This window comes from Rattus norvegicus, chromosome X (assembly GCF_021556685.1).
Source record: "Rattus norvegicus strain SHRSP/BbbUtx chromosome X, alternate assembly SHRSP_T2T, whole genome shotgun sequence".
In the NCBI taxonomy this organism is placed as follows: Eukaryota; Metazoa; Chordata; class Mammalia; order Rodentia; family Muridae; genus Rattus; species Rattus norvegicus.
The window spans coordinates 29,305,986-29,326,405 of record NC_141554.1 but is presented as its reverse complement, the minus strand read 5'-3'; the positions used below and the strand labels follow the sequence as shown (position 1 = coordinate 29,326,405).

Here is a 20,420-nt window from a genome sequence, read left to right as displayed (position 1 = left end):
TGCTTGAGTTCAGAGATAGTGATTCCCCCAGAAGTCCTTTTATTGTTGAGGATATTTTTATCTATCCTAGGTTTTCTGTTATCCCAGATAAATTTGCAAATTGTCCTGTTTAACTCTCTGAAGAATTGGATTGGAATTTTGATGGGGACTGCATTGTATCTGTAGATTGCCTTTGGTAAAATGTCCATTTTTACTATATTAATCCTGCCAATCCATGAGCATGGGAGATCTTTCCATCTTCTGAGATCTTCGATTTCTTTGTTCAGAGGCTTGAAGTTCATATCATACAGATCTTTCACTTCCTTGGTTAAAGTCACACCGATATATTTTATATTATTTGGGACTATTATGAAGGGTGTTGTTTCCCTAATTTCTTTCTCGGCTTGTTTCCCTTTTGTGTAGAGGAAGACTACTGATTTATTTATTTATTTAATTTTATACCCAGCCACTTTGCTGATGGTGTTTATCAGGTTTAGTAGCTCTCTGGTGGAACTTTTGGGATCACTTAAATATACTATCACATCATCTGGAAATAGTGATATATTGACTCCTTCCCTTTCCAATCTGTATCCTTTTGATCTCCTTTTGTTGTCTGATTGCTCTGGCTAGGACACTGAGAACTATATTGAATAAGTAGGTAGAGAGTGGGCAGCCTTGTCTAGTCCCTGATTTTAGTGGAATTGCTTCAAGTTTCTCTCCATTTAGTTTAATGTTAGCTACTGGTTTGCTGTATGTGGCTTTTACTATGTTTAGTTATGGGACTTGAATTCCTGTTCTTTCCAGAACTTTTATAAAGAAGGGGTGTTTGATTTTGTCAAATGCTTTCTCAGCATCTGATGAAATGATCATGTGGTTTTTGTCTTTCAGTTTGTTTATATAGTGGATTACGTTGATGGTTTTCCGTATATTAAACCATCCCTGCATCCCTGGGATGAAGGCTATGTGATCATGATGGATGATTGTTTTGATATGCTCTTGGACTCGTTTTGCAAGAATTTTATTGAGTATTTTTTCATCGATATTCATAAGGGAAATTGGTCTGAAGTTCTCTTTCTTTGTTGGGTCTTTGTGTGGTTTAGGTATAAGAGTAATTGTGGCTTCATAGAAGATAAGGAAGGACACTTCATATTCATCAAAGACAAAATCCACCAAGATGAACTCTCAATCCTAAATATCTATGCTCCAAATACAAGGGCACCTACATACATAAAAGAAACCTTACTAAAGCTCAAAGCACACATTGCACCTCACACAATAATAGTAGGAGGTTTCAACTCCTCACTCTCATCAATGGACAGATCATGGAACAGAAATTAAACAGAGGCATAGACAGACTAACAGAAGTTATGAACCAAATTGTCTTAACAGATATTTATAGAACAAAAGGATATATCTTCTTCTCACCACCTCATGGTACTTTCTCCAAAATTGATCGTATAATCTGTCATAAAACAGGCTGGAACAGATACAGAAAGATAGAAATAATCCCATGCATCCTATCAGACCACCACAGGCTAAACCTGGTCTTCAATAACAATAAGAAAAGAATGCCCACATATACATGGAAGTTGAACAATGCATTACTCAACGATAACCTGGTCAAGGAAGAAATAAAGAAAGAAATTAAAGAATTGGTAGAATTTAATGAAAATGAAAGTACAACATACCCAAACATATGGGATACAATGAAAGCTGTGCTAAGAGGAAAACTCATAGCTCTGAGTGCCTGAAGAAACAGGAGAGAGCATATATCAGCAGCCTTACAGCACACCTAAAAGCTCTAGAACAAAAAGAAGTAAATACACCCAGGAGGAATAGAAGGCAGGAAACAACCAAACTCAGAGCTTAAATCAACCAAATAGAAACAAAAAGGACTATAAAAAGAATCAACAGAATCAAAAGCTGGTTCTTTAAGAAAATCAACAAGATAGATAAACCCTTAGCCAGACTAACCAGAGGACACAGAGAGTCTGTCCAAATTAACAAAATCAGAAATGAAAAGGGAGACATAACAACAGAATCAGAGGAAATTTAAAAAATCATCATATCCTACTACAAAAGCCTATATTCAACAAAACTTGAAAATATGAAGGAAATGGACAATTTCCTAGACAGATACCAGGTACCAAAGTGAAATCAGGAACAGATAAACCATTTAAACAACCCCATAACTCCTAAAGAAATAGAAGCAGTCATTAAAAGTCTCCCAACCAAAAAGAGCCCAGGTCCAGTTGGGTTCAGTGCAGAATTCTATCAGATCTTCATAGAAGACCTCATACCAATACTATTCAAAGTATTCCACAAAATTGAAACATATGTAGCGCTACTGAACATATCTATTCTTTTGAGACAGTGTCACTGTTCAGTCCTGGCTAACCTCAGACACACAAAATCTACCTGCTTCTTCCTCCTAAGTGCTGGGATTAAAGGAATTCTCCACAACACCTGGCTTTGGTTTAAATTTTGTATTTTTGGTTTTTGTTTGTTCGTTCAGTTTGTTGGTTGGTTTGTTGGTTGGTTGGTTTCAGATTTGTTTTTGGTTTTTGACTTGTTGATTAACTTCATTTTGATAGTTGTCTTAAATCTATAGCTTTCATAGGGTCTGGAGAGATTTCTCAGCATCTGAGCACAGGCAGCTCTTCTGGAGGACTTATTTTCAACTCCTAGAACCAACATAGCATTTAATAGTTATCTATAACTACAATCCCATGGAATACAACATCTGCTTCTATCATACACATAGTTCATAAATATGTACATGTAGACAAAACATCCATACACATAAAATAATAATAAGTTGTTTAAAAATAGAATGTCCTTCATGTCACAATGTGCTCCCAATAGATCCTGATTCTTTTTTTTTTTTTTTTTTTTTTTTTGGAGCTGGGGACCGAACCCAGGGCCTTGTGCTTGCTAGGCAAGCGCTCTACTGCTGAGCTAAATCCCCAACCCCCAGATCCTGATTTTTGAGTAATGATAGATACATGAAACTCAATCATGGAATGTTTCAGGGAAGCATACCAAGGTAATAATTTAAATCTTTAAGAAAGACTCCAGTTTTGGGGCTAGAAGATAAAGAGCAATTGCTAGTTTTTTATAGGACCTGTGTTTGGTTCCCATCATTCACATGATGGCTAACTGTCTATAGCTTCAGTTCCAAGGGATCTGATATCCTCTTCTAACCTTTGTGGGCACTGCGGGCATGTGGTACACAAACATAAATACAGGCAAAACACTCATACACTTAAAACAAAAAATTAATCTTTTTTAAAAAATGAGGCTCCATTTTTTTCAGTTGCAATGTTTTCTATGTAACTTGTCTCATCCATAGTAACACAAGCAAGACACAGATTGTGGCTCATTTGAAGAATGATATGGACACGACAGGAAACAATTGTGGTACACAGGATGATGGACTTTATTATATTTGACCTGCTAGACTGTGAAGTTGTTGCTCGGCAGAATGAGGTTTGTGGAAATGTCTTTAAAGACATCATATTGGAAATAGCTGAATTCATACATTCTACTGTAACCACACAATGGTAGATGGTGAGAAGGGTAGCAATATCTCCCTTCAAAATGAGGAGAGTGAACTAGTTAAAGGCTGTTTATGGGGTAAATAAATTGACAATAAATGGGATAGTAAACAGAATTCCTAATAGAAAACCTCAATATTTTCACCAAATTACCACACAACACTTGCAGCTATGCCTGTGATAGCAGAAGTTCTCAGACACCAACACAAACCTCTGGCTTTACATCTCAGTTCTGTCTCTCCACATCCCTCTCACCCTTATCACACTATTTCCTCCCTCCATTATCATTTTCATAACCATCATCACTTTCATTTCTCTACAATGGATCATTGCTGCTACCCCTTCCCCAACTACATCACCATGTAGTCATTTTCTGCAAGAAAAATGGCACAAATGTCCATGGTATGTGACTAGAAATATAGTTCAGCATTTAAAAGTATTTGTTGCTCCTCCAGAGAAACTGAATTCAACACCCCATACCCATATGGTAGCTCACAATGTTTTGTAACTCCAATTCCAGGGGATCTGACATTCCCTTCTGACCTCTTTGGGCACCAGGCATAGACATACATGCAAGCAAAGCACCCACACATGAAAGATAATTTTTTAAAAAACTATGTGTCACTGTAACACTTATTTGTCTACTCCTTCAATGATCTGGAATCAACACATCTGATGTGCATGCTTCTGTCTGTAGGGCCTAATTCTGTATGCCTGGCAAATGGCTACATGATGTTCTGTCAGCACATTCCCATCTCAGCTCACATGGGCAAACTTCCATAAGGGTCAGTCCATGAGGGTCAGGTGGTTAATTTAAAGGGATTGTTTTAACTAAATATATCTGATTTTCAGAGCAATAAGGTTTCTTGTGAGTTTCAGAACCTGATTTATCAATGACTGTCAAAGGAAAAATGAGGATGGGGACGGTCTGGGGTCTTTGAAGAACAGGTTAGAGGTGAACCAGACAAAACCAGCTGAAATCAAATGGCAAGGTTGGTCCCATGAAGATAATAGCAATGAATGCTAGTCACATTCTCATGCTGGACATTAAACCTACCCCTAGAAGCACACCAGTGTCACCCCTCAAAGCAGTCCTGCCAGCTGCCAACATCCTCTTCAGGTGTCTCTACATCCCATCCCTTGAGCCCCAGCTTGTAATTCAAGATCGTGGAGAGTCCTGGGATTGGTTCTGTTTGCATGTCTCTGGCAGCAATGGATGCTGGAACACGAAATAGTTAACCTCTCTCCTTATAGAATGATGTGGAAGAAAATTCCCATACAAAAGAAGCTCCTAATGCTAGAGATAGGGTGTCAGAACTCTACTGAGATTAAAAATACAAATGGCCCCCAGGGTATCTCTTTAGCATCTCCTTCAGAACACTGAGCAAGGTGAGTGTAGTCATTCAAGGAAGATGCATCAGTATTATGTAGAAATCACTAGGCAGCAGCTACCACCAGCACCAGGGTCACATTATTTGTACAGCTTTGTTTCCCCAAAAGTACAAATGCTAAAGTTTCACTATCTTTTGAGAATGCAAGAGTCCTAATGTAGATAAGATAGATGACACATAACAGAACTGCCTATGATCTGTTAAGAGTTCATTGTTTTTCTATATATATATACTAGAATGGTTTATAACCTTAATGCATGCGGCAACATTTCTGCAAAGAACAAAAGAGAAATTATGTGTATCTGTGTGTGTGTGTGTGTGTGTGTGTGTGTGTTGTATGCATACAAATGTACAGATGATTAGATTTTTTTTCTCTCTTTTATTGGATATTTCTTTATTTACATTTCAAACGTTATTCCCTTTCCCGGTTTCCCCTCCTAAAACCCCCTATCCTATCCTCACTACCCCTGCTCCTATAAGGGAGCTCCCCCATTCCCTCCTGCCTTCTCGCCCTGGCATTCCCCTACACTGGGGCATCAAGACTTCACAGGACCAAGGACCTTTCCTCCCATTGATGCCCAACAAGGCCATCCTCTGCTACATATGCTGCTGGAGCCATGGGTCTCTCCATGTATACTCTTTTGTTGGTGGTTTAGTCACTGAAAACTCTGGGGGTCTAGTTGGTTGATATTGTTGTTCTTATTGGGTTGAAAACCCCTTCAGCTCCTTCTGTCCTTTTTCTAACTTTTTCATTGGGGACCTCGCTCTCAAACTTTTTTTCCAGATAGAGATGGCTAATTTTTTTCTCTTGGTTTTTTTTGTTGTTGTTTTGTTTTGTTTTGTTTTGTTTCTGTTTTTGTTTTGTTTTATTTTAATTTTGTAAGATGAGGTCTTAGTAGCCCAGTCTGCCCTTAAACTCCCTGGGTAGCTCAGACAGTCTGTGAACTCAAAGCAATAGCTCTGTCTCAACTTCTCTAGGTAGTGTGACAGGTATGAATCACTGTGCCCAGCTACACTATCATCTTAACTGAAAAAATGGCAAGAACACAGCAATAATCAATCATAGCTTCAGGGAGTTATTAGGCTATGTCACTACTTGACACAGCATAGGAGGGACAGCTATATTAAAGATATGATGCACCCCCACCTTAGTGGCACTAGAAAAAGACTTCCTTCATACATCAGTGCTCTGATCCCAGTCCATCCTGTTGAACTTATCTCCTTCACCATCCAGACTTTCCAGAAGACCACTGGCTACAGGTTATTTGGACAGAATCCATGTCAAAATGGAGTTGGCTGTTTGGACAGAATCCATGTCAAATTGGAGTTAGTCACAATGACTTTATTTAACTATTTTCTCAAGAATTTGGGTCTGGCACTTAAGCACTACAACTGGCCTTAGTAAAAGTCCAAGGGGTAATTAAAAGTCAAGAGGTGACACTGAATGTTCTAGAGGAAATTTTCCATGTCCAAGTTCTGGTGTGTTGTTTCTCCCAGCATAAAGGCCATCCTCAGTGAGCTCCTCTATGGTGACCAAAGTGGAATTTGAAGGATGCTACATCATGGCAGCACTGTGATAGGAAGGAAGGCAAGAACACAATCCAAAACAACAAGACACAGAACCTGAAAAACAGGGATGTCTGGCCCCCATCCCATCCATTCAGAGATCCCCCTGGGCTTGGGAAATGGAGTCAACTTCCTTTATGTTGTGGGACCCAGTTGCAGTATGGATTTCAACAGTGCTAGCATCCGAACCTGAAGAGGAAAAGAGCAGGTTATGTTAGGGCTGAGGTTCTAGAAGATTTGGTCTTGTTTTGCTATCACAGGGTCACATGTAGACCAGGATTGCCTCAAAGTTGATATATATTCAAGAAGGAACTTGAACTTCCAAGCCTCCTGAATCCCCCTCAAAAGTGCTAGAATAACAAATATGTATCATCATATTCATTTTATATAGTGGTGGAAATTGAACTCAGGACCTCACATTAGCTAACCAAACACTGTACTAAGTGAGCAACATTGCCAGACTTAAATTTCAGAAAATGCTGCTAGTACGCAACAACAAAATGAGACTTTATCTTTCTTTTTCTTGATAAAAGAAAGAATAAATGAATGAATCTTAGTCAAATATTAACATCTAAGGCCAGGTGTAGTAGCACACACTTTAATTCCTTCATGAGAAGTCAGGCAAATTTCTGTGGATTTGAGCCTAGTATACATAGCAAGTTATAGGAAAGCCAGGAGTACATACAAAGATCCTGTCTCAAAAAATAATTAACATCAATATTGCCTATGCTTATGTATAAATAAAATGAGGGGGAAAAACCTCTACATCATCCCTGTGATTGTTTGTATATGCTTGGCTGGTCTAGGGAGTGGCACTATTAGAAGGTGTGGCCTTGTTGGAATAGGTGTGTCATTATGGGTATGGGCTATAAGACCCTCATCCTAGCTGCCTGCAAGCCAGTATTCTGCTAGCAGCCTTCAGATGAAGATGTAGAACTCTCAGCTCCTCCTGCACCATATCTGCCTGAATGCTGCCATGTTCTTGCCTTGGTGATAATGGACTGAACCTCAGAACCTGTAAGCCAGCTCCCAGTTAATCTTGTCCTTATAAGAGTTGCCTTGTTCATGGTGTCTGTTCACAGCAGTAAAACTCTAAGACAATCCCTTACTTTATTTAATCTATTCAGAGAAAAAAATGAAATGAATCCTATAGAATCATTTCAGGCAGCTGACACATGGTTCCAAGGGAAATGTGACAGTTTAATTAAGGTGTCCTTGGACCCTTGGGTGTGCCTGAGATGTACAAAGGACATAGTCCATCCACAGCAAGTTGTGATAAACAGTGGGATCTCCTGTCTGGCTACGTGCACTCAGCTCCAGAAAGCCCCAAAATGAAGCAATCTCTGTTTTCTGCAAAGCTCGCTCTTGTCCTCATATACAGTGCTACCAGTTTTCTTTCACCTTGCAACCCCCATCCTTCAGCACACCAAACTATCTCTCTATCTATCAAGGGGCTGTAATTTAAACAAATATCAAGACACACAACAGCACATGCCTGGCAGTGCTTTGCTAAGCCAGTTTTCTTGTTCTGATGATAAACTAGAGCCCTAGATACAATGAGTAGGGGACAAATGATGCTTCTCATATGGCATAGTACACACATCCAAATAATCTCTGAGTTATTTGGTGCTCATTTCATAGGAAGCTGAAGGAAGGAGACCTTTCTCTCTGGCCTTCATGTCTGGAACCTGTGAGCGCAGGAGAGGGAGAGGGAGAGGGAGAAGGACAGGGAGAGGGACAGGGACAGGGACAAGGACAGGGAGTTGTATTTGTCTTCTAAGAGCCATTGCTAGGTTTTCTTCAGAATAATTAATTTTGTAACTTATCACATTCTCTCTTTAGTTTCCAGGTAAGAAGTTCAAAGAAAAATCAGTCACACAATTTGAGTAGCCTTGTGTGGCTCATTTCATCTGGCTTTCCTTGGATCCCATCATTGTTCTCTGGTCCTGTTCTATTTTTTTACTAATCAATTTCCCCTTTGCTTTAGAACGTGTCATGACTTACAGACAGCAGTCACAGCACAGTACAAAGGGTGGGAAAGTAAGCTCAATAAGAAAGGCAAAATAAAACATTCTCATCAAGGGTCACTCTGCAGGTCTACTTAATCACTTGACTAGCACTCCTTCCTTCCGGATAGCAAAATCCTTTGGAACAATAGCAGACTTATTCTTCTGCTCCCAAAAATACCCAGAAGAACTGGCTCTGAGCCAGGGTAGGAACTGGGTATGGAAAATTCAAAGATGGAAGCAATGAAGCAAGGGGGCCTTTCCCCGTTTGCACAGGCAGTCTCTAAGCTCCACCAATGGACCCTGCTTACTTTTGCAGCTTTGCCTATCACTCCTGTCATCCCTCAGGCATTCTAATTTACCTACTCCTCCTCTCCTTCTAAAGGTATGGTCCTGTCAAAGGCCATTCCACTGCTCTTTTTCTGCCTGCAATGCATCTTTGAACTTTCCCATGACTCTTTGTGTTTAATTTTGGTCTCAATTCAGAATGTTACCTCATCCACAGAGAAACTTCTGGGATACCCTATCAAAAATACTAGTTCCCTACCTAACTTTCTTCCTGATTAGCTGTTCCTATTCTTAATAAATTAGGTATTGAAGTCAGAGTCACTTACATGTTGAGCAAGCTCTTTTCATTTGAATTCTATCCCCAGCACCCTAAAGAGTTCTAGTTCACCATATTTATCACTAGTTGGATATCATATTACATAATCACTGTGGACTTTCTGCATTTGTTTTCTTTCTTCCTCTAGAATGGAATACTCAGTAAACATATTGAGTGGATATAGTTGAGTCAATGCCTCAACAGCAGTGAGATGAGCCCTTGGAAGCTAGAGCAGCATTAACATTGATGACCTATGGAAGGCAGGAAGAATAACAGTTTGAACAGAGGCAAACACCATACTGAAGGAATACTCTAATGCACTTGGGTCACCCACTGTAGCCTGTTAGGGAACCAGCAGCCAGAACTTCCCTAGGGGAAGATGCATCTAAGTGGATTCAGGCATGATGAACACAAAGTAAATGTGATCCCCTCAAGGAATCTAGAGGAAGGAATGAAGAAATGATGTTTGGCCATGGACCCTAGAGCCAGGTCCAGATTTTGAGTGTGGGTGCAGCCATGGGTAATAGAGGACAACCATCTGGCTAGAGTAGCCAGGGAGCAGCTGGAAAGTCTTTTAAGAGCTTCCAGAATAGCACTGCTGCAGGAGGGGCTGGCTGAAGACACTTGAAAAAAATCTGATTCTCACAGGGTCAGCTGGACTATGAACTCATCTCGGGTGCATGAGAACTCATGTGGGTTTTTTTGTGGTTTTTGTTTAAAAAAAGACCCAGCTGAGTATCATAAGGTGGCTTGTGATCAAGGTCTTTGCTGCGGATACTCCCCCATGACCTCACACTTGAGGACAAATTCCCATGGCTTTGTAAAGTGTTTGGTCTTTCACTCCTTACACCCATCTCCATGGAAAACAGTGATGCATAAGATTCTCTCAAAGGCAAAGCTGCAAGAATAAAGCCACCCTCAGGTAGCTCCATTCATCCTAAGTCACACAAGGATTTGTGCTCTGGACTCTAGCAAGCCTGGATGGTCTTGGGGCTTTTTTCTGCCTTGTAATGCTCCACGAAGAGAAGGTGTTTTTGTTGACAGAGCAAGACTCTGGAGACAGTGCAGCATGGCTACTAGGGCATTGACTAGTTCTCTATTGATGCAAAGTCTGCTGATATCAAGTGACCATGACCTCATGATATCAAACAGTCAGCCCCCAGCAATGATGTTGTGTCATCACAAGCCCAGAGCAAGAGGACCAAGCAATGGTTCTTTTTATGATATAATGATATTTCATTAGATGGATATGCACCCTTTTCCAAAAGCCTGTAAAACTGAACCATATTAAACCTTTCCTTTTAAAAAGTAATTTTCTTCAGAAACTTTGTTACTGCACAGAGAAGTAACTAAAACATTACTAGACCATAAAGGACAATACTAACCAAAAGAGATGCGGAAATCTTTTTAAATGCACTATAACACTCTAAGAAGCAAAATACTTAAAGTGATTTAGTTTCTAAAAAACAGCTTTCTTTGTTCTTTGCAGTTCCATGTATGCAAATTCCTGCAAAGAGCCACCATACAAAATGGTGGTGACTTTTTCTTAGGAGTCATTTTAATTTAGCTATTTTCAGGGTGAGGAAGTGTAAACTTAAGACCTTCACCAAACCCCCACTACTTATACTTTTGCAGGAAATGTTTTGGTTAATTTTTCCTACTCACTCTGTGCTTGAAGAATGCTTCCAAAAAAAAAATGACCCAGAAGATAAGCAAACAACACATCACTGTGGATTCTTAACTGACAGTTGCCTTTTCCTCTTTTCTTTGGATTAATTAATTAATTAATTAATTAGGCAGGGTCTGTTGTTTTCTTTTGTATATTTATAGTACGGGGTGCGGGGGTCGAACTCGGGCCTTGTACATGCTAGTCAAATGCTCTTACTGAGCTATACCTCAATCCTAATGACTGCCATTTTTACAAAAATTCTTTTTTTTAGAAAGGCTCTCATTTGCTTTCCTCTACCTCCACATTGTTTCTCAAATCAATACTTTTACAGGGTGGTGGTGTTGCACAACTTTAATCCCAGCAATTGGTAATCAGGGTGCTAATACACAGGGGCAGGTTCAAATTCTGTGAGCATGAGCCTAGCCTGGCTTACAAAGCAAATTCCAGGACAGCCAGGGTTTTGCACAAAGAAACCCTATCTTGAAAAACACCAAACCAAAACAAAAAATCAACATTTTCAATGATTAATTCATTAATTGAATAGAATAATAATTTTAACTGTTTTGAATTTGTCCAATAAACTATAAGGGCAGGGATTATGGTCCTTGCTGCAAACCCATGACAGCTCCTAATACAGGGCTTGATGGAGTTCTTTACAGTCAATAGTAGTTGCTAGAAATTTTTCAGAAAATAAATATTTCCATACTGTAATATGTTATTGAGCCATAAAAGAACCATATGCTGATGTGTGCTGCTGAATAAATCTTCAAAAATTTAGGGTATAAAGTCAGACAGAAAAGGACAAACTCCGTACAATATGATTATAGGAAATTTGTAGAACATTCATACACAGAAAAATTCGTGGCTGGCAGGAATGGAGAAGGCTGAAAGTGAAGCTCAGTTGGTAAATTGTTTGCCTAGCAGGCAGAAAGCCCTAGATTCAACCCATCACCTTGTAAACTGAGCATGGTGGTATACTCTCTTAATCTCAGCACCTGAAAGTGGAAGCAAAATGATCAAGAGTTCAAAGTCAGCAAGAGCTATATAGTGAGCTTGAAGCCAATTTGTGATACATGAGACCCAGGAGGAGGGAGGGGGAGAGGGAGAATGAATAGGGGGAGTTCACGGCTGTGTCCACAACTTCCAAGTAAAGTTCTGGATTTATTTATTTATTTATTTAGGCAATGACTGGACAACTTCATGAATACACTAAAATGCACTAAACCTTTAAAGAATAAATTTGATGATATTTGAATTATATATCACAGTGGATTCTCTTCCCTACCCTACCCCCACCTCTGGACTGTAGAGGGGTCTCAGGTCTTCTTTACTCTGCCAAAACTTTTTCCTTTGCTTTGAAAGGAATTGAAATAGGATTTAGGGACATGGTTCTATTGTGTAGCAAAAAGTTGGCACTGGTAACATACCAGGTTACATTCAAAGCACTTAAAAAAAGAAGCAAGATCAGCAACAAAGAAGGGATCCTAAAGACAGCAGTCATTATGAACAGTGGCTCTGTTTCCTGTTGGACCTTTGTGCATTGTTTTAAAGATTCTAAAAGCTTTCAGCCTGTGAGCAACAGTACTAGGCTGGACAGAATAGAAACAAGAAGGGTCTGCTTAATGCTGTTTGAAGTGGTGGAAGGAAGTAGGGTGCAGGGACCAGATATAATGGGGTTTATTGTTATTGTAGAATTTTATTATAGTGTCAAAAATGGCTCAGCCATTTTGAACCATCAGGATGGGAATTCGGACACACATAAATAATTCTAAATGCAGCTTTTTACTCCTGACGCCGTGGTATCAATAACTTGGCATGCTGACAGCAGTCTTAACTACTGGGGCAACATTAGAAGCCTAAAGGCTAGGGTGTGGCTGGAGCTGCAGCAATAGCCCAGCATAGATGAGACCCTGCCTACCACTGCAGCATACTCAGAGAAAGAGAAAGTTCCTAAACACACAGTTTCTGTCGTGTAGGTCCATCCAGGAGAGCTTCTCTGTTTCCTTTACAGCTCCCCAGTACAACCACACAATACCACCTCAGGACATCAGGTCATAGATTTATCTAGATATTTTCTCAGCCAGACTTGTCCCAAGAATGAACCTTCTTCTGCATATGTGAATAGCAAGAAAGGCAAAGAAGATTGAAGTCCTCTAACCAATTCCACACATCTTTCCTCAAAATGTTCCTCCGTCTAGTTTGGAATAGTTTGTCAGTACTGTGAATTGTCTTTGGCTCTGTGTGTGTGTGTGTGTGTGTGTGTGTGTGTGTGTGTGTGTGTGTGTGTGTGTGTACATGAATGTCTATGTATCCCAGATATTATCATGTTCAAAAATGCAAGTTTCTTTAAGCTTTTGCAAAGGAGACATTTTTCTGACCCGAGGGACACTAAGCCCACAGAAGGTATTTGTTACTCCAGGGAGATGAGAGCAGAGAAGCTAATAAACACTCTAAAGTGCATAGCACAGGCAGCAGAAGGTAGAAGCAGCTAGCCAAGGATAAGGGATGCTGCTCTGAAAATAGTATATGATAAGGAGTATATGATATGATAGGAAACTAGATGTTTCCTATCCATTCTCTGTGGGCTAGCTGAGGATAGGCAAGATTGCTCTGATGTTCCTGAGTAAGTTTGTTGTTGTTTAGATTTATTTTTATTTGTGTGTATTATGAGTACATGTGTGCATGTGCCCACCCAGACTAGAAGAGGTCATCAGATCCCCTGGAGCTGGAATCACAGGTGATTGTAGATTGCCAGTATGGGTACTGAGAACTAACCCCCTAAGTATTTTTAAATCTTTCTCCTTAGACTGCCAGAAAATTGTAGCAACCAACTAGCTGGACCTGGTGGTATGTTCCTGTAATACCATAACTCAAACAGCTGAGGCAGAAGGACTGAATGTTAGAAGTTAGCTTTTGTTTCATAGTGAAACTCTGTCTTAAAAACAAATGAGGGACTGGAGAACTGACTTAACTGTTAAGAGCACTGACTATTCTAGAAGAGTCCTGTTCAATTCCTGGCACCCACACGGCAGCTTGCTACCTGTAATTTCAGTTCCAGGGATCTGATCCCACCTTTTGGCTTCCATGGGTACTGGGTATAAATGTGCTTCACAGACACATGCAGGAAAAACAACCATATGCATAAAATGAAATAGATTACTAAAAGTGAAAATATATAAAAATGAAAAGTGGAAGAGGAAATGCAAGAGTATAGTGACATGTAAGTTTCCCATCAGCAGCTCCCTGTTTAATGGACTTCCAGGGAATTCTGGGACTCTGCAGTTCACTTTTCTTGGAATAAAGCATTACCTTCAGACAAAATACTCAGCACCTCATCAGAAGTGTGCCCCCCAACACACACCACCTTCCTGGGGTTTTGATGGGGCACACAGGAACCCTCAGGGGTCTGATATGTGCCCTCAGCAGCCGAGGCAGTCATTGTTTCCCACTGAATCACCATCTTGGGAGCATGGACATCCAGGCTGCATCCTGTCCAGCCATAGAAGGCCAGAGACAAGAGAAGTCCTTGAGATGGATTCAATATTCCCTAGGAAGGAGGGCAAAAGAATACATTAAGGTAAAAGGAGTGTAGAAAAAGTGACAATCTTTAGTCACTATAATCATAAGTTCTATGCTGGTATACCCAATAGACTGATCTTCCTCTGAAACACCCATACATATAAAATAAAGTAAATAAATCTAATAAAAAGAAACAAAAAAGAATAACAGTTTAATGCTGTGGAAAAAAAACTTCAAATGCCTCAATCTCTAGGCCACAGCGACTTAACAGAGATTGCCTTACTTTTATTCATTCTTTCATTCACTCACTCACTCACTCATTTTGCAGTACTGAAGACCAAGCCCAGAAACCATTGTCACCAGGCCACATTCCAGCTCTAAGCCTGTTTAGTAATACAATGACAGAACATAGCATGGCAGTGCATGGGTTATAATGGTAGTCCATAAACATTGCACTGGTTATATATTTACACATCGTACTTTGAATGTTTTTTTTCCATATCAGTTTTCTTCTTTCCTTTACAAGAAGAAAAATTCAGTCTAGATTAGCCTACCATAATAAACCATGTGGTCCTGGCTGCATTCTGGATGCGTTTCAGAGAGCCTCCATGGGTATCTGGTTGCATTTCAAGGTAGAACAAAAGACATTCATTGATGATATTGGACAACCAACTGATGGAAAGAAAATGATCCACAGGTGAAGAAAGCACTCAGTGAAATTCATAGTGACTTTAACCGTGGTCTATATGTACCAGTTCTTGGTGGCAACATGATCACTTTTGTGGGAAGGAATTGAGTTGGCACCAAGACTTTAATTGAAACACAATCTTCTCTTGGTCTAATACAGACCTCAACCAATTCCGATAGAAACATTCCACATCACATCAAGATGTAAAGTTTAGCCCTGTATCAACCCAGAAATCATTCTCCATAAGAGAGGTAATCTTAAAGACTTTTTCTTTTCTTCTTGCCTGCCTTCCTTCCTTCCTTCCTTCCTTCCTTCCTTCCTTCCTTCCTTCCTTCTTTTCTGTCTTTTCTTTTCTTTCGTTTTTTGAAAAGTAACTTAACCTTTTGATGCCATTTTGATATTTTATATGGAATTTGTGTGTGCTGGAGGATGGGGGAAAGACAGGAGGTAGTCAGAGGACATCTCTAGGAGTCAGTTCTCTCTTGCGACCTTGTGAGATGCAGGAATTAAATTCAAGTAGTCAGAGCTGAGCATAAGTGCCTCTATTGCTGAACTATCTTACCAAGCCTGTGGTAGTTTGAAGGAGAATGGCTTCTGTAAGCTCCTAAGTTTTATTTCCAGTTGGTGGGATTATTTCGGAGAGATTAGAAAGTATACATTTGTTAGAGGAGTGTCATTGGCAGTGAGCTCTGAGCTTTCAAAGGCCTATGCCATCCCCAGTGACCTTCTTTGCCCCCTTCTTATGGATTAGGATATGAACTCTAAGCTGCAGTTCCCAGACCATGCCAACATGCCTACTTCCATACTCTTTGCTATGACGGTGATGGACTCCTATCTTTCTGGAACTCTAAGGCCCCCAAAAACCTTTCCTTATATAAATTGCCTTTGTCACAGCATTTTATCACAGCAGTAGAAAAATAACCAAGTCCTTATGTGGGGTTTTAAAATGTTAATCTTTGTAGGTCACTGGAATGTAAAATAACAAGATGAATATATAAGCTGCAGATAATTTAGAACTCTCCTAGGAGGGCATTTAAATAAATGTCCCTGTGCCAGGGGGATTAATACCACAGAGATTTGCTGTGTTCTGTATGGTACTGATTCATTACTGTTTTTAATAACAATCTTTTTGGGGAGAAGGCAGAATGGGTCTTTCCAAGACAGAGTTTCTCTATGTGACCTAGCTGTACTAGAACTTGCTCTGTAAGAGGATCTATGGTCAGTCTTTAGCACCCACATGGTGGCTCACAAATGTCCGTACCGGCTGGGCACAATGCAACATGTCTTTAATCCCAGAGGCAGGCATATTTCTGGGTTCCAGGACAGCCAGAGCAACAAGGTGAGACTCTGCCTCCATCTTAAAAAACAAAAAGAATTGGTAACTCAAAGGAATCTGGGCATCCTCTTCTGGTTTCCTAATAGGCACATAGTGCATATACATATACACAGCCAAAATGTTTATACATACAAAATAAACAATGTGAGTGATTGTTCCTTTATTTTGCTTAGCCCGGTGATGGGATGAAATATCAGGCGTGTATGGCTTAAATATTTGAAAACTGAACACATAGCTGGGCGTGATGGTACATGCTTACAATCCCAGCACCTGGACAGGCAGAGGCAAGGGAATCAATCACTGAAAATTCAAGGCCACCTGAGTCTACATTATGTGTTCTGGGTCAGCCAGGGGTATATAGTGAGACACTATCTCAATAACAATAACAAAGTAAGAAAGAAGAGGAGGAGAGAAAAAGAAAAACTGGCTAAATCTTTCTTTAAAAAAAAACAAAACCTTGAACACTTCTTATTTTCATGGTATAATATATAATTGTCATTAAGGTTTTTAAAAAATATGACTTGCTGACCTATTTTCTGTTCATTTCTTTAGGGGATACCTTACATTGTCTCAAAGATTTTCCTTCCAGATTCTTTCCTTTGGAATTCTCACGTCACATTTGGAGAAGAAAAATAGCAAGTTGGCATATCCTTCTCACTAGCACAATCAACAACAAATACTAGAAGAAAAGTTACCATGCAATTAACACCAGCATTATTTTGAAAAACCGGGTCTTGATCACGGCCCCCATCAATCTCTCATTCTCTGTATAAACACCTTTTCGTCCTTTCAGTAAAGAGGCCACTGTAGGAGTGTAGAGGAACATCAGACAACATTCATGACTTACAGTAACTCCATAACAGAGAAGAAAACCAAAGCAGATATGAACCTTTATATACAGCCAGAAAAGCATGAAGTAAAACCCATTACTGACAGTCATTACAGTATTGCACCTGGTGTCCTTATAAACATGAAGGTCATACATATACACAAACACATGTACACACACATATATATACATACATATATATATATATATATATATAATTAGATACTTTCAATTTTAAATAACTTTTTATATATGTGGTATTAGTATGGCCTTATGCATGCTAGGCAAGTGCTCTACCACTATTTCAGCTTGACTTACCATGCTGCATAACTATAGCTTCTCCCAGTGTGAACATCATGCACAAATGCAGGACTTTTGTACAACTGAGAAATTAACCCTGGTAATTCATTAACTGAACTCCTGATTTTATTAGTACTTTATTAAAATACTGTGTTTTTAAAGGCCTTTTTATCCACTCCAAAATAATATGCACTTATTATTTTAGAATATTGAAAAAGTTAATATTTCTCCTTACAGAGAAGTTAAAATAAATCTTTAGAGAAGAATTAATGATCCATTGTACCACCTCCATATATATATATATATATATATATATATATATATATATATATATTTGAACATTATTGTATTTGGCCAAGGCATGTCCGCTGCTTTGATAAAAACCACTACTTATATGTAATTTCTGAAACAAAAAATCCTATATTTAAATGCAGATAAAAATACTCATCCAATTATAAGTTCCTATTACTAATAATAGACTTTTAAAAATGATTTTTTTAAATTCTATAACCAGGAACTACAGAGATGCCTCAGTGGTTAAAAGCACTTCCTGCTCCTGTAGAAAATGAGTTTGGTCCTAGTAACCACGTGGTAGCTCACAACCACCTGAAATTTCAGTTCCAGGGAATCTGATGCCCTTTTTTGGCCTCTACGTGCATGTAATACACATAAACTCAGGCAGGCACACACACATAAACATAAAAATAGTAAATAAATAAACATTTTTCAGTTCAATCAACAGTTGATACTTCAGCATAAATAGTATATTTAATGCCTACATTTAAAAGAAGATAGGAAATGTTGCATCTAAAGTGTCAGTAGTTTATCACTAGTGATAGAGTTTAAAGCACTCTTCTTTTGAGATTTCTACAAACAACTTCTAATTCTTAAATGACCTTTCTTTGAAGATCAATGTACAAATAAATGCCTTAATTCACATTCTACCTAAGAGATGCACAGAAGCATAAGACAAATGGGCATTTACTCCGTCTTATGGTCACTTGAGGAGGTGGTAGGACTGAGATATAGGTCTCTAGTCCTAGCCGTAAAAGGCATGTCCCTCTGGTGACCCACTACCTCCCTCTAGAGTTTTGCCATTGCAATGGATTTGTTTCCTGTGCTCCACATCCTGCTTCCTGCACATCTGACAAAATGCATAGGTCAAGTGAGTGCATAGGAATGACCATGAGTCCATACCTCATCCCTTCCTCTTATCTGCCTCTTGCTATATCTACTTCTACGTTGCCTCTACAGTTTTAAAAATTCACCTTCAGTCCTTTATACTAAGAGCAGACACTGGAGGGCCTAGCATGGAAGGCTCAATTAAAATTCATGGTCATTAGCTAAACAAACGTCAGCAAAAACACTGTGTAATAAATAAGTAAATAGGGTTTCACATTTCACTTATTAAACACAGTCAGTTAGTCCAGCTAAATTCTGCCCCTGCCTTTTTTGTTTAACGTTTTTGAAAGATGTGTTTATTTTGTGTATATGTATACATTGTTACTGAAACTCCAGAAGAGGGCATCAGATCCCATTACAGGAGTTGTGAGCTACCATGTAGTTGCTGGGAATTGAACTCAGGACCTCTAGAAGAGCAGCCAGTGCTCTTAACCACTGTCTGCTCATGTCTTTGAAGAAAGATGAATAAAGTCAATTGTCATCTCTAATTCCAGAAGGAACAGCTGTATTTTTTTATGTTTCCAAGACATGCAGATGTACTCAATGTCCATAAACCAAGAGTAATCCTCCCAAGATTTACCTGAAATCACTGTCTTGTGAAACAGGATCGGGTTGGCCACAAGGACAAGCATAAGTGGCAAGTATGTGGTGACATAATGGGGGATGGCATGGTCCAGGCCTCTCTCACACCTTAAAAGAAGAATATCAAAACATTCTCCCCTAAGAAAACCTTTAGCTGAGATGGGATGCTTACCTGGAAGCTGGGATAAGAGGCTAGAGCAGAGAAGGAAATGCATCAGTCTGTTCCTGACTTTGTCCAAAGGTAATCTGACTTATTTTTCTTGTTGAAAACAAGTAATACATTACAGAGTGATGAAGGAGATGGGTCATATTCCTGTCTCATAAATGGCAGGAGTGACAGAGCATCCCATTGGGGGAACCTTTTAAAGACCTTCTGGGAAAACAAAAATTCTGGAGTGGTAGGTTCTCTCTGTACTTGGTCTCTTCACAGTTACACACACACACACACACACACACACACACACACACACACACACACACACACACGTGCACGCAAACAATTCAAGTGGAGGTGGAGACAAATGAATTCATTTAAGTACTAGGCTTTGAGTACTTGCTACATGGTCTTGCCCAGTAACATGAATAAAATCCACTCCCTATCCCTGAGCAACTTAGAAACTAAAAATATAGAAGTTTAAGATTGGGCTGGAGAGATGGCTCAGAGGTTAAGAGCACTGACTGCTCTTCCAGAGGTCCTGAGTTCAATTCCCAGCAACACATGGTGGGTCATAACCATCTGTAATGAGATCTGATGCCCTCTTCTGGTGTGTCTGAAGACAGCTATAGTATACTTATATATAATAAATAAATAAATCTTTTTAAAAATGAAGTTTAATATTTAAAAGTTGTGTGATGGTGCAGGCCTTTAAACCCAGCACTCATGAGGCAGAGGCATCTCTGAGTTTGAGGCCAGCCTAGTCTACATATCGAGTTCCAAGACAACTAGAGCTATATAATAGAGATACCCTGTCTCAAAAAATAAGATTTAAAATTAAATATGTTCTTATCATTGATGACAAAACTCTCAGCAGTTCTTTTGGGGGCAATTAATAAGAATTTCTACAAAGTAATCACAGAAATCACTGGTCACTTTAAGATGTAATGGAAGGCCATGCATTCATGTTATAAAGGTAGGATAGAGCTGAGAAATGGCTCAGAGATTGAGAGCACTTGTTGTTTTTGCAAAGGATATGGGTTCAATTCCTAGCGCAT

The 20,420-nt window shown here is 39.3% G+C and overlaps 1 protein-coding gene across 5 annotated transcripts in view; it reads right to left on the bottom strand.

Annotated features, from left to right (window-relative positions):
* Window positions 1-6,254: 6,254 nt before the first annotated feature.
* The window catches only part of Gpr143 (G protein-coupled receptor 143), a 43,902-nt gene continuing 29,736 nt past the window's right edge, over window positions 6,255-20,420 (bottom strand). For 3 of the 5 annotated variants that reach the window (XM_087599579.1, XM_087599580.1, XM_087599581.1), the window contains 5 exons: window positions 19,207-19,316; window positions 17,011-17,119; window positions 14,846-14,963; window positions 14,082-14,319; window positions 6,255-6,682 (listed from right to left, as the gene is read on the bottom strand). In XM_087599579.1, coding sequence (XP_087455705.1) covers window positions 6,588-6,682; window positions 14,082-14,319; window positions 14,846-14,963; window positions 17,011-17,119; window positions 19,207-19,316 — 670 coding nt within the window. In that variant the 3' untranslated portion in view covers window positions 6,255-6,587. The remainder of the gene's footprint in view (window positions 6,683-14,081; window positions 14,320-14,845; window positions 14,964-17,010; window positions 17,120-19,206; window positions 19,317-20,420) is intronic. The other 2 variants (NM_001106958.1, XM_087599582.1) reach the window with 2 other exon arrangements.